This window comes from Anguilla anguilla, chromosome 10, assembly GCF_013347855.1.
Source record: "Anguilla anguilla isolate fAngAng1 chromosome 10, fAngAng1.pri, whole genome shotgun sequence".
Taxonomy (NCBI): domain Eukaryota; kingdom Metazoa; phylum Chordata; class Actinopteri; order Anguilliformes; family Anguillidae; genus Anguilla; species Anguilla anguilla.
Window position 1 is genome coordinate 12,165,501 of NC_049210.1, and position 21,449 is coordinate 12,186,949.

The 21,449-nt window shown below is 42.7% G+C and overlaps 1 protein-coding gene across 1 annotated transcript; it reads right to left on the reverse strand.

The window, feature by feature from the left end:
* Positions 1-6,747: 6,747 nt before the first annotated feature.
* Positions 6,748-17,767, reverse strand: bnip3la (BCL2 interacting protein 3 like a). Its single transcript, XM_035379124.1, has 6 exons — positions 17,622-17,767; positions 13,517-13,793; positions 11,614-11,695; positions 11,418-11,524; positions 10,977-11,126; positions 6,748-9,908 (listed from the first exon to the last, which is right to left on the reverse strand). Exons 1-6 carry the CDS (start codon positions 17,677-17,679, stop codon positions 9,860-9,862), a joined length of 723 nt encoding a protein of 240 aa, XP_035235015.1. The 5' UTR covers positions 17,680-17,767; the 3' UTR covers positions 6,748-9,859.
* Positions 17,768-21,449: the final 3,682 nt, after the last annotated feature.

Consider the following 21,449-nt stretch of genomic DNA (forward strand, 5'->3'; position numbering starts at 1 on the left):
CACTTACTAATTGGTGACGGAGCAACATTTCAGTTCCAAGATCCAATTTATTTGTTAAATATCTAGATCATAGTAATCATGAAGGCAGTTACACACTTGGTAAGCGTTTAGGAGTTTCCTTGTCCTTACATTAAATCAATGAACGGTTCTTCCGCACTGATTCTTGCGAGAATTGCCATTGTTTTATGATAAAATGGCACTTAATCTGTAGAATAGGCTAACAACAACTGCAGCAAATCAAACATTGATTAATAAATGAATTACCTGCTTAATGTGTAAACTTAAAAGTATTAACAGAACTAGCTTTATGTCACAATAGTCTATTTAACACAATAAAGACATGTAAAGCCCAGATATATTTTGCTTGTAATTGCATGCTTGTAGGCTATGCTAAATGTACTGTAAATTGTGTATAGTTTTTCTTTGGAAAATGACTTTATTGGTTATGTACGACAAGTTGAGAAACAGAATCCTAGCAGCAGGTTCTCTGTATGTTTTAATCTACAGGTCCCACGTTTGAGCGTTTGCATCGTCATCTCCTCTTTTCTCGGCGCTATCCTTTCAGCACTACGCGCACACGTGACCGAACGAATTTGGGTCGCCCAGTTCTTGTAATCGCGCACATATCTTAACTTTTTTTCGTCAGTGAGCATGATTCAACGTAGCATATTATTTCCTGGCGACATATATGGTTCAATGAAGCTACAGACATACAGTCATCTAGCAGCTTTGGCAACGTACAATTATATTTGCAATATCAAATAACGTTTGCAGTTGGTCTCATCAGCCTTTTAATATGCCTTCTATACCGTGTCGAATGATTAACAAAACAAAACAAACAATCCCGATGATAATTATATGGGAAGTAATTAGGGCTTGAGTTTGGGATAAAAATATTTTAGAACTGCACGCGAGAGTTTTTGGCGAAGGACACAAGAGGTTCCGTGGAATAGCCTACTTTACATGTCGGTTCTGCGCCCCATACTCAGTCTTTTCTCTTTGCTAAAATAGATCTTCGAATACTGAAGCCAAGGCACAGTTTCCATAACAACGATGTTATAATGGCCATACAATAGCCCCACCCTCCCCCTCTCTCGACTACCACCTTCCCCCTACAGGGGACTATGGATCGGGATGCCTGCATGTGCGCACGTGCGAACTTGGTGACATGAGGCCAAATGAAAGCAGTGAAAGTTTTACACTATAGGTGCTGCATCAAACACAACATTTCTTGCACCTCTCTTTTTATACTGGATGAAATTTCACATCATAGTCTGTCATTTCTGCTGGAACAAAACACATGACCAAGCACACTAAGATTAATTTAGAAAACAACACCTCTGGCATTGAACAGCTGAAGTAAGCAACTGTTGTGGGAGCACTCATGAGTAATTAAAATGTTAATTGCTGCTTGGGAACTCCGTCAAAATAATTGACCTCCTCTTTTCTTCCTGACAATAAATTTATTTACTGATACATGTACACCTGGATAAATAAAATATATAATTAAACACAAATTACTGTATTCAGTCACATTATTTTGTGCATTCAAATATGGATCTCAAAACCACTTATTGCATATTCATAAACCCAGTATAGTCCACGTGCACCCTTTCTCCTCATAAGGGGCTCGTTATTTTGCTACTTTTTATCATACATCTAAAACCAAATATTATTTTAAAATAAAAAAGAAAGCTGACCAAAATGAGAATTCCTGATCTCTAACCGCAGTACTCTATTTGGAGTGGACACCGCCCCTAGACCCCCACCCATGCCCACAGTACCTCAGAACACCTGCTGTCAGCCAATTGTAGGGCGGCAGGGCCCTGGCTCCTCCCAGTGCAGCTTGTCATGTTACCATGGGTTACAGAGTGGTGACTGTGCTGGCTGCCTCAGGGAGAAATTCACCCCCGCACAAGGCGAGGCACAGCAACAAAATGATAGTAAAGGATGCTGCTAAAATAATGTATTTGTTTACCTTTACTGCTACAAGTAAGTGTTACGCTAATAGACAAACAATTACATTTTAACTGAACAATGTATAATTTCCTTATGACAAATAAACACGTAGAAAACAGTTATTTTCTATGTGTCTCCCCCCCAGATATACAAAACTAAATTAAGCATGCTGTTTTATGGAAGATAAAACAGCATGCTTGCTTGTGTTGTAGTTAAATGTGGCCATTCCCCTTTACCAGAATTTTTAGGCATAAAAAACAAATATGGGTTGACGTCCAGAAAATCACCTGAGAGATTACATTAAAGCAAGCATTGTGATGCACTGTGATGGAATAGTGAAAAACTATTCATTTACGGAAATGAAGGCATAAAAGGAGGGCAAGCATCACCATGATCACCACTGTACTCCAGGCATATTGAGCCTGAGCTGTATTAGCTTTACATTGCTCCTACTTGTGTCTTCCTCACTGGATTACAGTATGACTCACATCTTACCCTTCCTTCCCTAATCGCATCAAGACCCCATTAGCCGATCAGTGCGGGATTCTTGGACAGAGGTGATTTGATTACCCAGTACTCACCATACGATCCGTTAATATAGACTGCAGCGGTGATGTCAGCCACCCAGCTCCAACAAACTCAATGCGTTTTGGAGAAAGACTTCAAGAAAGAGGAAAGGCTTTGATGTAGACAGGTTTTCTCTGAATATTGGTGAGGGGATAGTTTTGAAATATTTCCCCTCTCAGTTTATCTAATTGATGTTCCTCAAAAGCATTTCCACGGTTTTTATTCCCTATATTCCAGTGTCAGAGGGTAAAAACTGATTTTTCATGTACACTACAAGTATGTGGACACCTGAACAGCACACCCATATGGGCTCGTGGAACATTTAAAAAACCATGGACATTAATATGAAGTTGGTCTCCCCTTTGGCACTCGAACAGGGGTGGAGCCCAAACCATTAAAAGCCCTAGACCATAATTTCTCCTCCACCAAACTTTACAGTTGGCACTATGCATTTTTCCAAAGCCAGATTCATTTGACGGACTGCCAGATAGTGATTCATCACTCCAGAGAACGCCTTGCCACTGCTCCTGAGTCCAATGGCAGTGTGCTTTACATCCCTCCAGCCAACGCTTGACATTGCACATGGTGATCTCAGGCTTGTGTGAAGCTGCTTGGCCATGGAAACACATTTCATGAAGCTCCCAAGGAACAGTTCTTGTTCTGGCGTTGGTTCCAGAAGCAGTCTGGAACTCGATAGTGACTGTTGCAACCAAGGACAGATTCTGTGAGTTTGTGTGGCCTACCGCTTGTAGCTGAGCTTGTGATGCTTTTACGTTTCTACTTTACAATAATAGCACTTAAGAATTGATCGGGGCGGCTCTGGCAGGGCAGAAATTTGACAAACTGACTTGCTGGAAAGGTGAGCTGAGTCACTGAGCTCTTCAGTACAACCCATTCTTACTACCAATGCTTGTCTATGGAGATTGCATGGCTGTATGCTTAATTTTATTCACCTGTCAGCAATGGCTGTGGCTGAACTAGCTAAGCCTACTAATTAGAAGGGGGTGTCGACGTACTTTGGTCATGTAGTGTACATCATTCTCTGGTTCACCCCAAAGGAGCTGACCCCTCCCCCACACCATTTCCGACAAGGAGATTCACCCAATTGTTTGAACCACAGCATACATCCATCCACTTTCAGTTCATCTGTAGCTTGTATACAATTGTGCTTATCACTGCCAATCAATTCATGTCAGTGCGTGACACAGCAGATTGTGGAGTATTTGATATAGCATGCTGGCACTCCTTAGTTTGTAGTCAAAGCTGAACCTGTGCACATAACTACATAGACTACAATGCATCAGTATTGATTGTCATGCTCTGCCTCATCTATGTCTGACCTGTGCTACAACAGTTACAGAGACAGAGGAACACTGGAAAATGTGCACACACTCGCACATCCTCCCACACACACACACGCACACACACACACACAATCCCTATTGACTATCACATTATTTAATGTGTGGCAACACAGCGATAAATCATCAGAGATTTAAAATCATGTCCACACCCAGCTCCACATGAATTCACACCCACAGACTATCACTCAAAAATAAGTGCTTACCCATCTCCATTAATTTTTCCGTCCAATAGGAGACGCCACCCTGCAGCCTTCAGATTCACCACAAGAAGGCAGTATAGCACAGATAATTCACTCTCCAGCAAAGTCAGGCATTTTGCAGACCTTACAATTCCTTCTTGCACAGGCATGGATTAGCATGCTTTGTAAAGTAATGAATTAACTGAGGCTTTTAAATCACAATCTATAAGAGAGACTACTGGAGATTGTAGCGTTGAGATCCTACAGTGTGCAATCACAGCATTGAGTCAGAAAAAACTGCAACCTCATAATAGCATTTGTAATCAATACCATACTTAGATTTCCTCCCATCTTGTATCAGGAGGAAACAAGATATCACCTTACCATAAAGCATGGAATAAGCGTGTAATAAAGGAAAGAAAAATGCGCTGAAAGTAAAGAGATGCAGATGATATTCAATTACCGAGGTTCTTGGGACCTGGAGAGACAGATGCAGAAGAGCCAGGTTTTCACCACTGATCCAATCTGCAAGATCCCTGCACTTGTGGGTTAATGTGCACATTACCACCCCAACACCTATAATTATCTGCAAGAGGTAACCCGACATCCTGAATAATGAATAATTATTCCAAAGAATTAGTACAATTTCTGGCAGGTTAATTACTGGAGATAAATATGTGTCACTTGAGCACTAATGCAAGAACATTTATATGGGTCTTTGAATAATCTCTGCATCAGCAAATTGCAATAGATAACTCACATGTACACCCGCTCATACAAGCATTTTCTCTCTCTCTCAGACACACACAAACTCCATAAAAATGCAAGCATTCATATAGAGACTATTTTTAATGGCACAAAATGAGAAGTGCTACTTTTACACGCTGGATGGTTCATTACAGATTTTTACAAAAGGACAGCCATAGACAGAGAAAAGGGTATACTTTGGCTCAGTCAATTCATCGCCTTTGCAGAGAATTTCACCGCACAGCTTTCTTTTAAAAAAAGAAAGAAAAAACTAAAGAACTAGCATCAAAACCGGTAAGAGATAAACTTTGTACTGTAAATCCTGCTATATTGAGTAGAAGTGCCCGAAGCTAGATGAGATCTCTGAAGAGATCTGAAATTTCCCCAGTGAGACAGAGGGGAGATTCATAGTCCTGTACACACAGGGAGGCCCATTCATTGAGATTCATTCACCGAGCCAGAATTCAAACAATCTCTCTTTACACAGTTCCCAGTACCAGAACCCTCCTGCAGCCTCAACAGGTGTACTCAGTGACCAGAGACGCCTGGTCCCCGGACATGGTTTAGGGACAAGATGTGCTCCTGGCGGTGACAGACTGCTGACACAGAATGCCCTGCAAAACATACTTCACGTATAAATAGAAAGATCAGACCGCATTTTGTTTTGTCGCCTGTACGCTTTTGATTATACGTATCTGTAGCATCTGAAGGCTGACTGGTAAGAATGCAGAGCATTTCCTCGTTGAGGTATGAGGTGTGCTATCAATGCAAATCCAAATTACTCGATTGCATTGATGTTGAATGCACCAGAACTTGTGTCATTAGGTAAAACAAGTCTGTACATTACAAAAAACCCCCACTGTCGTTTGGAAAAAAAAAATGCTAAAGCAATCAAAGAAAAGAAAAGATATTCGGAATGATCAAATTAAGGCAATTTGCCAAGCTGAATAAAACTCAAGGGAGTTCGTTGTTACTGTTGGCTCAGCTTTGGAACAAAAACAAAATGTAATTTGGTAAGCAGTGGTACTCTAAAAAAAAAAACGGAAAAAAAAACACTGTTGAGCTCACGCACTCAAACAAATAAACTGAGCTGTGGCAGAAGACTGAATGGACCTGCCAGAGAGAACACAAACACCCAGAACACACTGACCTTCACACACTTGGCCACAGTCTGAAGTGCACGGTGATCATCTGCCCCAATCTTTGCTCGCCATGGTGAAGAAAAAGACTTATGCACTATGCTTGCAGGCCACATGAACACGAGGGGCAAGACCTCAAAAAAACATATCTAATGCCATTAAGGTGCCTTTTCTGCAAAAGCACCCCCCCCCCCCACCCCCACCTCCCTTCCCAATCCAATTATAACTACTTGTTTTATCAAAAAGCTGAATTGGATACATGCCAAGACTTCTTACAAAACAGATGCCCCCCCCCCCCAACCCCAGCCATGCAATCCCCTACAGGGTCCATGCATAAAAACAGGGTGGAAGCATGGGTAACATTCTGAAATCGACACAAGCGCCACTTAACCACCACCCCCCCCCCCTCCCTTCCCTCCCATTTATTTCACCCACCCAACCCACAGCCCCCATCCAAATGCATGCATTCACTTTGACAATAGGCTCACTGCTGCCACAAACAGCAACTCTATACACACTGTTCCTGCATGCACACATCCTCCGATTCCCCTCCCAGGGTACATTCTTCTTCACAAAATAAGCCACAACAGAGCCACTTTGTCCAGTAGAACATTAGGTTAGATAGGAAACATAAACATGAAATATATTTGTGTCTGTCTGTGTGTGTGTCTGTCTACTTCCCCGCTTCTCAAAGCTTTGTCCCTGGTAACATACAGTACCTCTGAAAAATCAACATAAAGACAAACGAATGGACGTGATGCTGAACAAAAGACAAAGAACAAAGCAAAGACGTGTCCTTCACAACCGTGGTGTTGCTTTTGAGAAATTTAATTTGCTTTTTCCAATTGGAGAGAAACAAAACAAAGGACAAAGCTTATGCACTGACATTACGGTTACCATTATCATCCAAAAGAAACATTTGCATGTGCTTTGCTTCACATGGGCCCTGCCCTCAGTACAAATCAGTATCACATCTTTTCTTGTCCTTTCCAGTAAGCATGATGATGATTAAAAAAAAACAAAACCAACAGAAAACCAACAACAAAAAAATAATAAAACAATATTTTTAAAACATTTTTTTAAATCTCCCTAGAAGTCAGGGATTGACTAGTTTATTCTGCTGTTAGCTACACCTCCGTCTCTGTGCGTTCAGTTATATTTTTTATAAGTCCTTCTGATCCTCAGGAACATCTCTGTGGCATGTGCGAAATGAGAGCCAGAATCCTGTAAAACAAAGCTTGAGGCACAAACAAAACTGTGGGGATGATGAAATGGCTGCTTGATAAGAGTTGTGAAAAATTTTCTCTAGAAGGAAACCAAGTTTGGTGGAGAGTTCACAGTTCTCAGTCAGCTGGCATGCTAAGTGAGGGTTGGTATGTTCTTGTTTACTCCTATGGCACCAACACAGTGGTAAACCAGGAATTATTTTGTGCCTTAGTACCTTGGTGTACCTGGCCACCACACAGAAGCAGCAAACTAGAAAATATACGTCTTAAAAAATAATTGGCCTTATATAACAAAAGATTATACAAATTAGCATTATTGTCATGGCAAATAAGTGGGCATTAAACAAAAAGGTTGTATCATACATATCTAATCCCCAGCTCACTTTGGCTGATTCACACTTTTTGTCTGGATTCAAAACCTACATAAGGTTGTAGGTTTTGGTAAATTAAAAGGATTCAGGGGCGCTCAAGGTCAGCAGCAACAAAAGTACCAACCAAAAGTAAAACCAAAAGAACAACCAAAAACCTTTGGCACTGTTATGGACGCGACCATGCATGCTTAATCTAAAACTGTGATATGTACCAACTTATCGTTCCAGAACAGAGTGCAGAAGCCAGTTACCCGGAAGGCAAGACTGATCACTCACAGAGAGGTGGGGATCTCCCAAAAGCAGGAACTCATAAAGGTGGAGAAAAGCCATTCAGCAGGGTGGTTGAGCAAGGATAAGCACCAAACATAGTACACATCACAATAAATGGGGCTGTTCTAATCTGAGAAAGACCACTGAGACACTTGCTATGCTTAAATACATATTCATGTGCTTTGAAGCATGAATCTCCAAGAGAACCAACACTAAATCAAAGAACAAAGCAGTCTGAATCAATTAATTCAGAAATCCAGTAAATGACATGAAAGTCTAGGCATCACAAATGGTGCAGACTGCAGCATACAGGGTTAGGAATCAGACCTGGGTCAAATACATATTTGTTTTGGATTCAAATACTTTTCTGTGCTCTATTGATCTTGCCTAGTGTAATTGAGCCTGCCAATATGACCAGAAGGCAGGTCTTGCACTTTTTGAGAGTATTCCATTGGTTCCAATACACCAGAGAAGATCAGTAAAGCGTGGAAAAGTATTTGAATCCAAAACAAATACATACGTGACCCATGTCTGTTAGGATCATTCAGTCGCGGGTTCTGCCCCTTCCTTTCCGTAATAGCTCACCTCGCACTTCAACACAGATCCCACTGGCTGCTGCTGACCAGCTTTCCCCGCCACTCCACCCAAACTACACCCGGAACATCACAGCATCCATCCGCTGACCTTAATTAAGGGCCAGTTCCCTCGGTGACATCACCTATGCTTTATTCCTGTTCATAGTCAGGAGGCGGTTACAGGAAGCAAGGCTTTATCCACTTCCTGTGGGGAACAGTCTTCGCTCCTTGGCTGTCAATTACAGCATGTCACAGAATAGAAGATTTGTTGAGGTAATAAATCAGGCTAGGAAGCATCATTACAATAATGTGAATGACAATTATGTAATAATTACTGTAATAATCATAATCATTTAACAGCTTGCTCATGTTTAGCAGGGGATTTTACCCATAATAGGTCTGTTTATGTAATGGAGTCTGTTTATTGGTTTATAGACAACTCCAGCTTCCAGTCTCAGCACAACACCATTGGGCTGCCTACCACCCTCAAAATAATGTGAACACATCAATTAAATGTACTTATCCACAATATTGCCACATGACTAAGCTGATGCACCCTCCCCGCCCCACACACACACACACATACACACACATTTGATAAGCTGAGTAAAGCTGAGGTGTTAGTATCCTTCAAAGACCCATGATGAAATTCCTTAAATGGTAAAGAAAATGACGAATCTAGTAAACTTCAGTTCAGAAAATGGTTCTGCTTCAGATGTAGCTCTTCTACACATGGCCCCATGCCTTCATACAATATGCCTGTCTTACCTTTGTTCCTATAGAAACCCTAGAAAATGACTAACGTCTTATCCCACAACTCAAACTCCAACCTTCCATCCCCCCCCCCCCCCCCCCACTGCAGACACCCTGAATTGACCCTACGAGTCTACTACTTCCTGGTACAGCCTGTTCCTGATAAACGACGTGACTCCTGTTATGGTGCTGGCAGGAACGGTGTGGCAGTTGGAAGGGGATACTCTCCTGTCCAGTTTCAGAGTAGCAGTGACAAAGTTCTCCTGACGGAGGTGCTTCATTAATAAAACTACAGCTGAAGACCAGCCCGTGATCACAACGAAACCAAGCAAAAGCAAAAAACGTAACATCTCATTGACGGGCACGCAAACCCAAGACGTGTGAACGAATGAGAGGATCAGGGAAAGAGAGGAAGAAAGGGGGATGAAAAAGGAGGTGCGGGTGGAGGACTGGTGGCTCTGTCCCCACCCCAGCTTCTTTCCTTGGTGCGTTTCCCCCAAACTTGATGCAGAAGGATGGGGAAAGACTGATCAGGCTTTGAAAAGAGAATGAGCTTTTAAGAAACGAGAAGGAGAAGAGAGGAAGACTGAAGGTGCAAAGAGAGAAAAACATAAAGGAGGGGAGGGGGAGAAGGAGAGACAGCATTCATCATACAAATGGTGACGTCTCAACACGACTCGATCGATCCCAGGCACTTTGTCATTCGCGATTAGAAAGAACTGGTGGAGGGTGTGGTCAGTCTTTTCCCAATATAGACCCTGAAAAGAGAGGAAAATTACAGTAAGGGAAAAATACATTGAACACTGCATACAATATTTTTAAACCCTGAATTATACAGGATGTGTGTGTTTAGTTATCACAATGTGTACGTGTTGGATGTGGTTATGTAGTTGGGTAGACTATTTTGACCGTTGTCCGTAAAACATGTTATTTAATAAGGAAATTCTAATAGATCAGGCAGAGATAATGAGATTATGTTCAGGCTGAATGGGTGTCAAAGGGTGTTTATCTGTTGTGTGCGGGATTAAGGCCATGGACAGCAGGTGTTGCATGTCTGTATGAAAGCAGCTGCAGTGAGAGCCAGACAGGGCGGGGTTCTCCACAGAGACTCGGCTCTGAGGCTCTCAGATGCCCTCTGCTGACCTACACCTGAACTACAGACCCACGTGTATGTGTACACACTGTAGGGCAAGAACAACATTGTAAATCCTAACCTGTGAGCGTGCGTGTCTGTGTTCTTGCATAGCTGCTTGTGTGTAAGAGGGAGAGTGTGTATGAGCATGTGTGAGTGTGTGTGACTATGGATACGTTTGTCCTTGCATAGCTGCCTCTGTGTGTGTGTGTGTGTCCTTTCATAGCTGCCTGCCTATGTGTGTGTGTGTGTGCGTGTGTGAGCGAGTATGGGTATGTGTTTGTCCTTGCACAGCTGCCTGTGTGTGTGTGTGTGTGTGTGAGTGTGTGAGCGAGTATGGGTATGTGTTTGTCCTTACACAGCTGCCTGTGTGTGTGTGTGTGTGTGTGTGTGTGAGCGAGTATGGGTATGTGTTTGTCCTTGCACAGCTGCCTGTGTGTGTGTGTGTGTGTGTGTGTGTGAGCGAGTATGGGTATGTGTTTGTCCTTGCACAGCTGCCTGTGTGTGTGTGTGTGTGTGTGAGTGTGTGAGCGAGTATGGGTATGTGTTTGTCCTTGCACAGCTGCCTGTGTGTGTGTGTGTGTGTGTGTGTGTGTGTGTGTGAGCGAGTATGGGTATGTGTTTGTCCTTGCACAGCTGCCTGTGTGTGTGTGCATGTGTGTGAGTGAGCGTGCTATTCTTCCGGGGCTCTCACCCCAGTCCGAGCGCTAGGATGTGAGACAGGAGCAGTGAGGGGATAAACACTTTGAGGAATTCGGCGGAGAACACGCCCCCTTTCTTCATGGCACCCGTCTTCCTCATGCTGAGCGTCACCGAGCGCCGGGGGTGCCGGAAGTGGAACTCCCTGATGACCCAAAAATCGTCAGTCCCAAAAAAGACCGAAAATATGCTTCCTGGATATATTCTCTAGAATCCAAAAGGCACACAAAACTATTTTTCCTAACTAAACTTGTAATACAATGTGACACAACAAGAACAAAACTAAAGCAGCGAGGTTTGACCTTTCAGCACAACCCGCCAAAGGCAGTTTATAAACTTGAGACATGAATGTATTCTGGTGTACTCCCCTCCTCCCCCCACTCCATGACGCCCCTTCCAGAAAGGACTTGTGGCTTGGCGAGGCACCAGGACTCACTTGGGGGGAATGTTCTCCGGTCGGCTGGACCAGTCAGCCACCCAGTCTGTGCCCTTGCTCATGAGGATGTCCTCATCGCGCTCCTTCTCCGGGCCCTCCTCTTCCGACTGCGCGCGGGGGAGGGAAAAGCGCGTTCAGATGAACAGAAACACGGTTGCTTTGGAAGGCGGAGGCTGCTAGTGGTGCGACGGTGTACCTGACTCTCTCTCCTGCTGGGCATCTCCACGTCGAAGGTGATCTGACCCTCGTCCTGGTCAGGACTGTGAGGTCTGGGAGGACTGCAGAAATGGCGTGTGGAAATACAGAAAGAGGAACATCACTCAAGTGCTGGGACTCCAAAAACAAGCAAGCATTCACTTAAAGTGCACATAATAACTGTAAGAAGGCATTTTATATGAAACTTTTCATCAACAATTTCAAAGTGTTTTAAAGACAAGTACACACTATAATGGAAGATGAAGAGGGCACGTCCCTCTCCGAACCGCCCCCTCACTACCCATCTTCCGCCGTGGCCTGAAGACTCATCTCTTCAGACTATACCTAGACTAACCACCACCACGCTGTATATTTCACTCTAAATCCCCCCCCCCCCCCTTTTTCATGACACTTGTTGCATGTTGCCCCATCCCAGCACTTTTTGGTAATTTGTATTTGTCCTAATACTGTAGCTTATTCTTCTGCCTAGTTGGCTTTGCAGAGGTTAGGACTGAATAGTGTTCACTGTGTGAACTAAACTGTGTTCTTGGCTAGAAATAGCTGTACAAAATAAGTATTGTATCTTACTGAACCCTGTGTTTAGTAGTTGTCTATGACCATGAAATGCACTTTTGTACGTCGCTTTGGATAAAAGCGTCTGCCAAATAAATGTAATGTAATGTAATATAAAATAACCACACAGTAATTTTTAATTCTGAGGTGCTGAAAGAAAGAAGAAGACAGACATTCATATGATGAAGACAATAGGTAGATATATCTAAGCCCCAAAAACTATGGTGGTTTAAACATATTCTGTGGTCAAACCCCTTGGGATTCAGGTAAGCAAGATAAAGCAATTAAATGCACACTGAGAGTGGTCACTTATGTTTTTGACTCACTGTGGTGTGGGAAAGCTCAGTGACCAGGTGCCATCTGAAAATGAACCATTTTGTGAACAGCACCCAACACTATTTTCTCCTTTTTAAGAAAAATGTTAAAATTCCATTTGCCAGAAACCATGGCAACCAAAACTTGCGTGACTACTGTAAGATGATGCAGTGTAGAGATATCAGACAGTCCAGGCTAATGCAGTTTGATCCAACTAATGCATCTCCTACTGACTGTGAGATTTAAGTTGATGCCATATGCCTCCATTTAATTGGGAGCTTGTCTTACCTACAAAATAAACCATTGGATGAGAATCAATACACATATCTTTTAAAGTGTTGATACTCATATACTGTCTTTCAAATAAAAAGCCACACCCAATTTTAAGCACTCCATTAAATTCTTATTCTATGTAGACATGATTAACAGCCTTAGAAGGATCATGTTATTGATTTGTGATGATGGTGATATTAGAATAATCCAATATACAGTCGCATCCCCACATTCAAATTATATTCACAAAATTTTTTTTTTCTTCAATAAATGTGTGATTTAGTCCTGGCTGATATCTTATCAGTCTGCCTTATGTTGCAAGTATGTGGATCTAGGTCATATCTGACTTCACTGCTGCAGATGCACTGGGTTGGGTCAATAAACACAGTGACATCCTCAACCCGACCAGCACTTTCATAAATAAGGCTTCACGCCAAGAAACCAGGATGAGGGGGTGGTCTGTCGTTAGAGCCCCTTTATTTATGGAAAGTTTCTAAATGGAGGCCAGATAGTTAGTGCAAATGAAGGACAAAAAAAGTGACGGTTTCAAGACTGATAAGCCTTAGTTTAGCTTTCTAACACAATTACTGATAACAGGTAATAAACAGCAACCAGCAGTTCCACCCAAAAATCACCATTGTCAGTATGCCCCTCAGTACTTTTCCCCTCTTTTCTCCCATCTCTCTCCCCCCCTCTCTCATGTCTCCCTCCCTCGCACGTCCCGTGCGGCCCCCGTCTCTGACCTGTCGCAGGAGGAGCTGCTCTGGCTGGACTCGTGCTGGGCGTCCAGCAGGATCTTCTCCATGTCCCCGTTGTGGATGGAGGACGAGGAGGGCACGTGCTCCAGGCTGCCCGTCACGGCGTCCTCCTCCTCCTCCTCCGGCACGGCGGCCAGAGCGGGCGGGGCCTGTCCCTCGCCCTCGTTCCCGTTGCTGGGGCCGGAGGGGGGCGCGCCGGCGAGTGCCGCTGGCAGGGAGGGGGGCCCCGTGTTGCCGTTCATTTCCAGTTCCACCCAGGAGCCTGCGGAACGCGAGCAGAGGAACGGCCCAAACGCAAACGGTGAGTCGCGCCAGATTTACTGGATGCTGAGGTGTCCCTTGGCTGACTCCCCAAAAATGCATTTACTTTCAATCAATTCTCACCTCCTTACACCTGGACCAAGATTAACACCAACAGACAGATAGATTAATAGATAGATAAATGGATAAATGCATAGACAGATAGAGGGGGACGGAAATAGCTTTACTCCAGGAAAGAGGGTTTTATGTGGGCTGTGCCTGTACTGAAAGCACCATAAAGCTCAGATTTATGGCCTGTGTTTGTGTTCAGCCTGACTCTAATAGCACATTTGTGTTGGCAGACACAGGAAGAGCCTATCAGATGTGATGCAGCATACTCTACCGCAGGGCTTTTTTAAAAAATGTGCATGGCAGAAAGGTGGCTGGAACGCCTGCCACTCTAATTTTGAAGACTAGCCAATTGGCCTACATTTTGCTTCTTAGTGGGTCCACATTTCCCAAAGAGAAAGCCACCCTAGCTTTGTCAGGCCATCCTTCAGATAACAAAATTTAAAAATATTGAACATTTTAATGTAATCTCAGTGTTACATAGGCCTACTTCAACTGTTAAGCATTGGTCTGTACGTTACATATCTTCAGTTGTCCTTAATATTTAAGAAGTGTTTTCCACAAAATAAACACTCTAATGTTCCCTAAGAAAAAAAGATTCTGGTTTTGGTCTGAAGTGTTAATTGTTAGGGAAAGGCAACCAATCAGAAAAAGGGAAGGAGGGAGTCAGGCCTAAAGCCTATTGTAATTCATATTGGAGAAAACAGTTCAATAATGTAATATGAATAAAACTAAAATGACACAGCAACAAGAGAAAACAAAGGTAGGATACCTTTAGTGATACAAAATGGCAGCACATTTCTGAGTAAGTAAATGAACCTGGTACATGAGTGCCTGAATGGTTTCACTGGCCAAGCATGAATCCACAGCCCTGTTTTAATGTCCAGCCTTAGCCAGCAGATTAGCCAGTGGCTGCTGCATCACCCCCACCCTGCTTTTCAGCAGACGCTCTGCGACAGCGACAGCGCCCTTTGTCTTTGCTCGGTCATAAAAGAGTTGCCATGACACCGCTTGAGCTGAGCATTCCGCAAGCTTTTCATGGAGGGGGCAATGGTTGTCAGCAGCAGGGTGAAAACCTCAGATAGCCTAATGGCCACAGAAGAGATTTCTAGAAATGTGCACATATGCAGTTTGGATGGCCAATGTCCAAAATGTAGGATATATCCATACAGTAAACAAGAAGCTGCTTTTCAATGTCTTCGCGTAAAGGAAGAAACGTAGCATCAAAAGTAAATTTAAGCTAGCCCACGCTCAATAAGCTTCTTTGAGGGTTACTGTTTATCAGTATTAAATGCAACAGACTAGTTGAATATGTTACTAATGTAGTACAACAATTGTCACAGCGGTGGCTGTCTAGAAGTACATAGCCTAAAACAAATGGATGAGTTTAAGAGGTATCTATCACATCATCATGAAAAAACTATTTAATGTATAATCCGTGCAGTCACAATGGTAAAAACTACACCCACTGCACAAAATGTTATGAAACGTGTAAATTCCTTAGGAAAGGCAACAAACTGGGACCTAAGTGGGTGCTTTATCACAATATTGACCTAAGTGTGAGCTTTATCACAATATTGACCTAAATGGGAGCTTCTTCCACAACATTTCCCATTACAAGCCTACATGATGCAGCAGGCTCGAACTGGAACTAGGCTAATCCCACTGAGCAAGCAAAATGAAATAAACTTCTCTGAGGAGTCCTCACTATTAAGACTAAACAAAACAGACCTTTGATTCCCAGTCCGCATCATTGAATGGAATAAAAACATGGAGAATTGCTTTATCCAATACAATTCTGCCGTTAGCCATGAAAATAACATGGCGGCTGCATAAACTTCATTCTGTCATCAGGCTGAAAGCATCATTTCAGTCACACACATCATTAAAAAAAAGACACTGCACCCCTGAGCACTCTCAGACTGCCCCTTAGACTTACAGCACAGACAAACCACTGGATGTAGTAGTTTTGGTTCAAGTTTGGATTAGAAGCTTGGTCCTATATCTGACTTCAGTATGAAGACACCTTAGGAATTGTTTCATAACACAGGCCAGCATGTTTCTGGGTATCTAGTCTACTGGCCAAGAAGACCAAAGGGGGAAAAAAACAGACAAAGAACATTCTGTTCAGAAGTAGTTAAGGGTCATTTTAAATGCAGCAAATTCACTCATGGTCACTATTTCCTAAACACAGTCTACGATTACTTCACACAAAAAGAAACTATCACCATATATATTCCATTACTCAGCAATCCTGAGCAAGAATTATTTTCCTTACGTAATAGTCATGGAGGATTAATCCCAGCCTGACAGACCTACAGTCGGGTGACTGTATAGTATCCTTCCCAGCCCCAATTTCCACACGTTCTGCATTTGCCTGTATCACTTCTAAATATGCAGTGGGCATTGTGTCATGTGAAACAGAGGCTCCTTGCTTACCACTTCTAGGACAGCTAGTTTGGAGTGCAGCCTGATCTAGTTGTTGTTGACCCTATGTAGTTCCGAGCTCACACTAGTTCAACCAAATGTCCTTAGACAGACTGACCTCCCTAGAAAGACCAGGAGATAGGTGCCAATTATTACAGGCACCAGAGGGGGCTGGTGCCTTCAAATAAATGTGATGTCAGACAAACCATGCCTGACTGATCAAATGTTAGCCAAGAGCCAACAAACCAAATTTTCAGTGGTGCCTGACAACAGCCAGCACTGCCAATGCTTTTCATGGCTGGAGAACATACTCTGAAGCTCGAAAAGACAACTAGAGCTCTGATTTTATCACATGACGAATATTTTCTCAAGAGAAACGCAAATGAGCCAATTACTTGGTAAACTAAAGGATCAGCGGTCTACCTTACCCCACAATAGACACCCCCCAACACACACACTCTCTTCCAAATTTCAAGGGCCTTTGTTTGTTCACTTCTCTTTCTCCCAGACAGCTTAGCCTTCTTTGTTTAGCAAAGAAAAACAAAAACATCTGCTTAGCCACATTTGCATTTTATCGAAACCATAATCATTCCGAATAACGGTCATAATAATAGCGTGTATTGCGTTAGCCAAGTTATGTAAGAAGTTGTTGAACATAAAACATGGATTCCATCATGGACTAAACAAAGGGTTAGCTAGATGGCTAACTGCAGAGTCCCCTGCACGTTTGGCAACAAACAATTTTGTTGCTTGAATTCCATGCAGTTAGACTTAATTGCGGGAACTGATTGCGCGCATTTAAATATCACGCACATTGTAAACCGTTACCATGATAAAAAAAAAAGATAACATTTCGGACATGTTTGCAGACACCCCGCCCCCGCCACCATTTTTCTAGTTCCTCTTCTCGCCTTGTTTTGGCATCAACATGTTCCATGGCCCCGCCTCCCCCAATGCTGTATAAGAACACATTTTGCCGAGTTGCGGTTGGCTTTGCTTCAGTCAATCAAGAAATAATACGCGAATTAGAGAATCTATTGCACGCCCTCTTCTACGCCGAGCAAATCAATTGGTGCTCTGCTGTCATACTGTTCAAACTTTAACTACGTAACATTAAAAGGCCGCCCCAGCCCCTCCCGTCTAAAACCAGAGGAAATTCCGTCCACTGAGCCAAGCAAAACGGAATTTATTGGTTACCAATATTCGTCATTAAAAATAGCCACATATACATCTAAAATATATACGAAAGCACTTGTTCTAGCTTATTTAATACAAAAATGCCGACGTCGCTTACCGTTTAGCCCTGGTTCTTCGTTGTTGTTTTGCTGTGCAGCAGCAGCAGCGACGGACATGTTGTCAGTGAGAGTCGTTCGCGTTTACCAACGTGACGCGCACTCTCACAGATTTGGACGTGCGCGCAACCGCGTCCGCCATATATGGCCCCACCTGAGCCGAGATGACGTCAGTAGACACAGGGGACACGTAGTAATTTGATGTGGCATGCATGTATGCAGTACGCTGCACAAAATGTAACTATCGTTAATAGCATAACGCATCATTTGAAACCAACATTTATCAATCAATACTAATTAAATTTGCTAGCTTCAATGAACATGAGAATCATTAAAAAACTTAAAGGACACATAACGTTGCAAAACTAAAGACAATGACACAAACGCGAGTGCAAGCCAAGATAACACCTGAAAGACAACACTCAGACCCATTATATAATTTCCTTTTTATTCAGTAGTTCAGTGCTGTATTCATCTTTATTCATTTATTTTTTGGGTGCCAAACGGCAAACAGAAGATTACAGTGAACTTGTTAAAACACCTGTATATTTATTGAAACATAGATCACCCAAAGTTTAAGGGCCCTTTTTTCCCCAAGGAACCCTCAAAAAAAAAAAAAAAGTATCATTAACAGAAAAAAGTGCATCCTGTAGAGGGTTTTGTAGAAATGTATTTGATTATCTAATTAATACTTCTCCCTGGCCATGAACAAGGCAATCGTTCAAAATACCACCACTGCGCTGTGTTCAACAAGAACCCTGGTCATTGGATCCTCTGAAAACTGTGCAGAGGCCGCAAAGTTAGTCCAAGTTGGAGAGTTGCAAGTGAGCTTGGTTGCATTTGCCGGTTGTGTCTAAGTGGGAATTGTTCAAGTATTGATCTCTGGGCTTACGTTTCCTCACATACTTAACTGAAACCATTACTAAAGAAAACAAGAGGCTCAAAATGCCATGAAAACAAAAACCAAAACTAATAAAACAAAGTAAAATGTCCCTAGTGGACTGTTGCTCTCCAGAACATGGACTGGACAAGGGAGCTACCGATGCCAGCGTCCCATAGGGCCCAACCACAGCTGGAGCAGAGGCGTTTCAGTTTGGACCGAGTGGGCCTGCCACTGCCCATGCACTCCATCACACTGAAAGGGGTGAAGGGGGGAGGGGGGGGGGGGGGGGGGGGGGGGGGGGGGGGGTAGGATGGGGCTTCGCCTGAACCCTGATGCCCAAAGGTAAGGGGAGCGGGGGTGGCGTCAGAGACAGAATGCGTATTGGCACCTACGACTTCCCCAATGAAAACCAGTCCAATTGAATTATCAAACTGTAATGCCAGTAAGAAAACAGATCAAGGGTTGGTCAGGCCAAAGGCAGGCAATGCTGCAGGAAGACAGTGTTAAAACACTCCATCCAACAACCCTTCTGCAAGAGCACTTAACCTGGGGTTCAATCCACCTGGTCAGATTTAATGTGAATGTGCACAATACAAAAGTGCATTTCCAAAATGTTTTAGTTGGAAACCACTGTGTATTCAACCATCTACAAATCTGAGCAATGTCAATCTGTAAACTGCAGTCATCAAACAGAAGTGGTTTACAAATTGGCAGTTTTTTTTTTAAAGAAACAGGAAGAAATGTTACCAAGCATAAAGTAATTTTGGTAAATACCCTTTCTCAGCCGCAAAAGAAATCTGTTGATTATGACGGTCAAAGCTGCTTAAAAATAAAGAGGGCAAAACTTAAGATACCATGTCCAACAATCCCCCAAAAAATTTTCATGTGCAGAACACCCGCAAAATGTAATCTGTGCAGTTTTTTCCTGTGCCAAACCTAGATCACCATTTACTAAATGAGGCCCTCTCCCCCACCCTAAATTGCTGTTTTAATGGAACGTCAACATAGGACTTACAGTTCAAACATCCACTTTCGGTGCATGTACAGACATTTCACAGGTTGTCCAAGAGCTGAAACTGAATTTTCCGGACAAATACAGTAACAGCATAAGCAAGCAGAAAGTGCCGTTCCCATGCTTCAATTTCATATCAATTGAATTTTCAGTTATCAGAGGGCATACATTTAACCTTTCCATCTCATCACAGTCATGATTTAATGGCCCATAACAAATCCAGAGTCTGTACTGTAATCCATTGTAATGAGAAAATACAAACATCTGGACTGATCTCAACCCGTTATTGTCAAGAAAACAAAAACAAATGCCAAATGTATTTTAAGACACGCATACAAAATGTACACTGATATTCCATAACTATTGTGAAAAAATCCATATTTGTTAATTACACACATTTACAGTACATACTCTCAAACACTACTTAATGTCTGAAATGCTGTCCCCGACATCCAAGTTAGTGGTAAAATTTCACACCAAAAGAGGATCTGGGGAGGGAAATGGATATCCAGTCGTCTGAGATACTATGTGCCAAAGACAAAGTCCAAGGTTTTTACTAAGCTTCAAAGCTTTCTAAAAAATAAGAACTTTGCAAGCAGTCTGTAAACAGAACCAATACCTTCAAAAAATAAAAAAATAGCTCTACATCAATGATCAGGTCACACTATCAGTGCACAATTTGTTTTTGTTTTTTTTTGGTCTTTGATTCAACAATACGGAAAGATTGCTCTTCAGGACAGACGCCGGTCCAAAGTTGTCATCAATTCGGAAGAAGAGAGACACAATGGACCTAAATACTTTCCATTCCTTTGAACTGCACCTCATTTCCTTCTACTCTAAGCTAATATTTCGACAATTACTAGTTGCCACCCACTCGCAGTCACTCAATCTCTCGCACAGACATACACACACACACATTACAGTTCACTAACCATTTAGTAACAGCGGTTAATGATGTAAACTTGAAAGAACTCCAGTCGTTATCAGGCAGTGGAGGCGAAGGATGGCAACGGCAACCAGTCAAAGGTTGGGATGACAACCCTTCCTCACCGCAACAAAAATATTGACATCTGCTTGACCCCAAAGCTTCTATAGGCACCGAAAGCACTTGCTTTGGGATGACCTGAGAATCTGGCTTAATGATCCATAGGGTGTCAATGAGACCAGTCCAGTACCAAACCAGGGCAACACTTAACTTGGTGGCTTTAGTTCAGTTAGGTCAACGCATGTCCGAGTTAAATGCAAAGCTTAAATATGCGACTTGCCTCTGCAGTATGACCAGTTACCTGGCCTAATACAAAAACTAGCAACACCTTCTTCCTCTCTGCTTTTTGGTAGTGCCATGCTTTTGTCTTTGAAAAAAATACACCTAAATATAGACATTACAAAAACAAATCCTTTTAAACTAGAAAAAAAAAAATCTCATGGAACTGCCGTGACTTACAAAACAGTAGTTAGACTAGACGGTGCAGTGAAGAGCACTGTGGGTAATTCTGTGCCTTATTCATACAAAAATAAACTATAGTGATCATTCTTTTAACTCCTGTACAAACAATGAAGTGATTTAAAAAAAAAAAAAAAAAAAAAAAACTATGAAAAAAAAAATCACTAAAATATTCTAGAGAGATTTGTACAATTCATAAATATAATCTTTCAAAGCCTTTAGCCTTTTTCCATTTAACCCTCGAAAAGAAAAGTACAGCTCAGTGAAAATACACAGCCCAACACGGAGTGGCAATCCCATTTCCTGAACCACAGGCACCCGCACAGGCCTGGGGTGCTGATTAGCATTAGCATTAGCGCTGGCACTGTGCCTCGTCTACGCGGGAAGGGCCGCTCCTTCAACATGGGCCTGGGTGTTAAAGACCGCACGCCCATCTCCAGATGACCCGGGACAGTTAAGCCCGCGCGACACTGCCTCGGAGGGGCAGATAC

What these genes read in the sequence shown, in the direction of transcription:
- bnip3la (XM_035379124.1), bottom strand. Translation starts at nt 17,679, where the DNA reads ATGTCCGTCGCTGCTGCTGCTGCACAGCAAAACAACAACGAAGAACCA. An exon ending in CCGGAGAACATTCCCCCCAA is followed by an intron (nt 11,127 to 11,417) that starts GTGAGTCCTGGT and finishes TTGGGTCATCAG; the next exon opens with GGAGTTCCACTTCCGGCACC. An exon ending in ATCCTAGCGCTCGGACTGGG is followed by an intron (nt 9,909 to 10,976) that starts GTGAGAGCCCCG and finishes CTCTCTTTTCAG; the next exon opens with GGTCTATATTGGGAAAAGAC.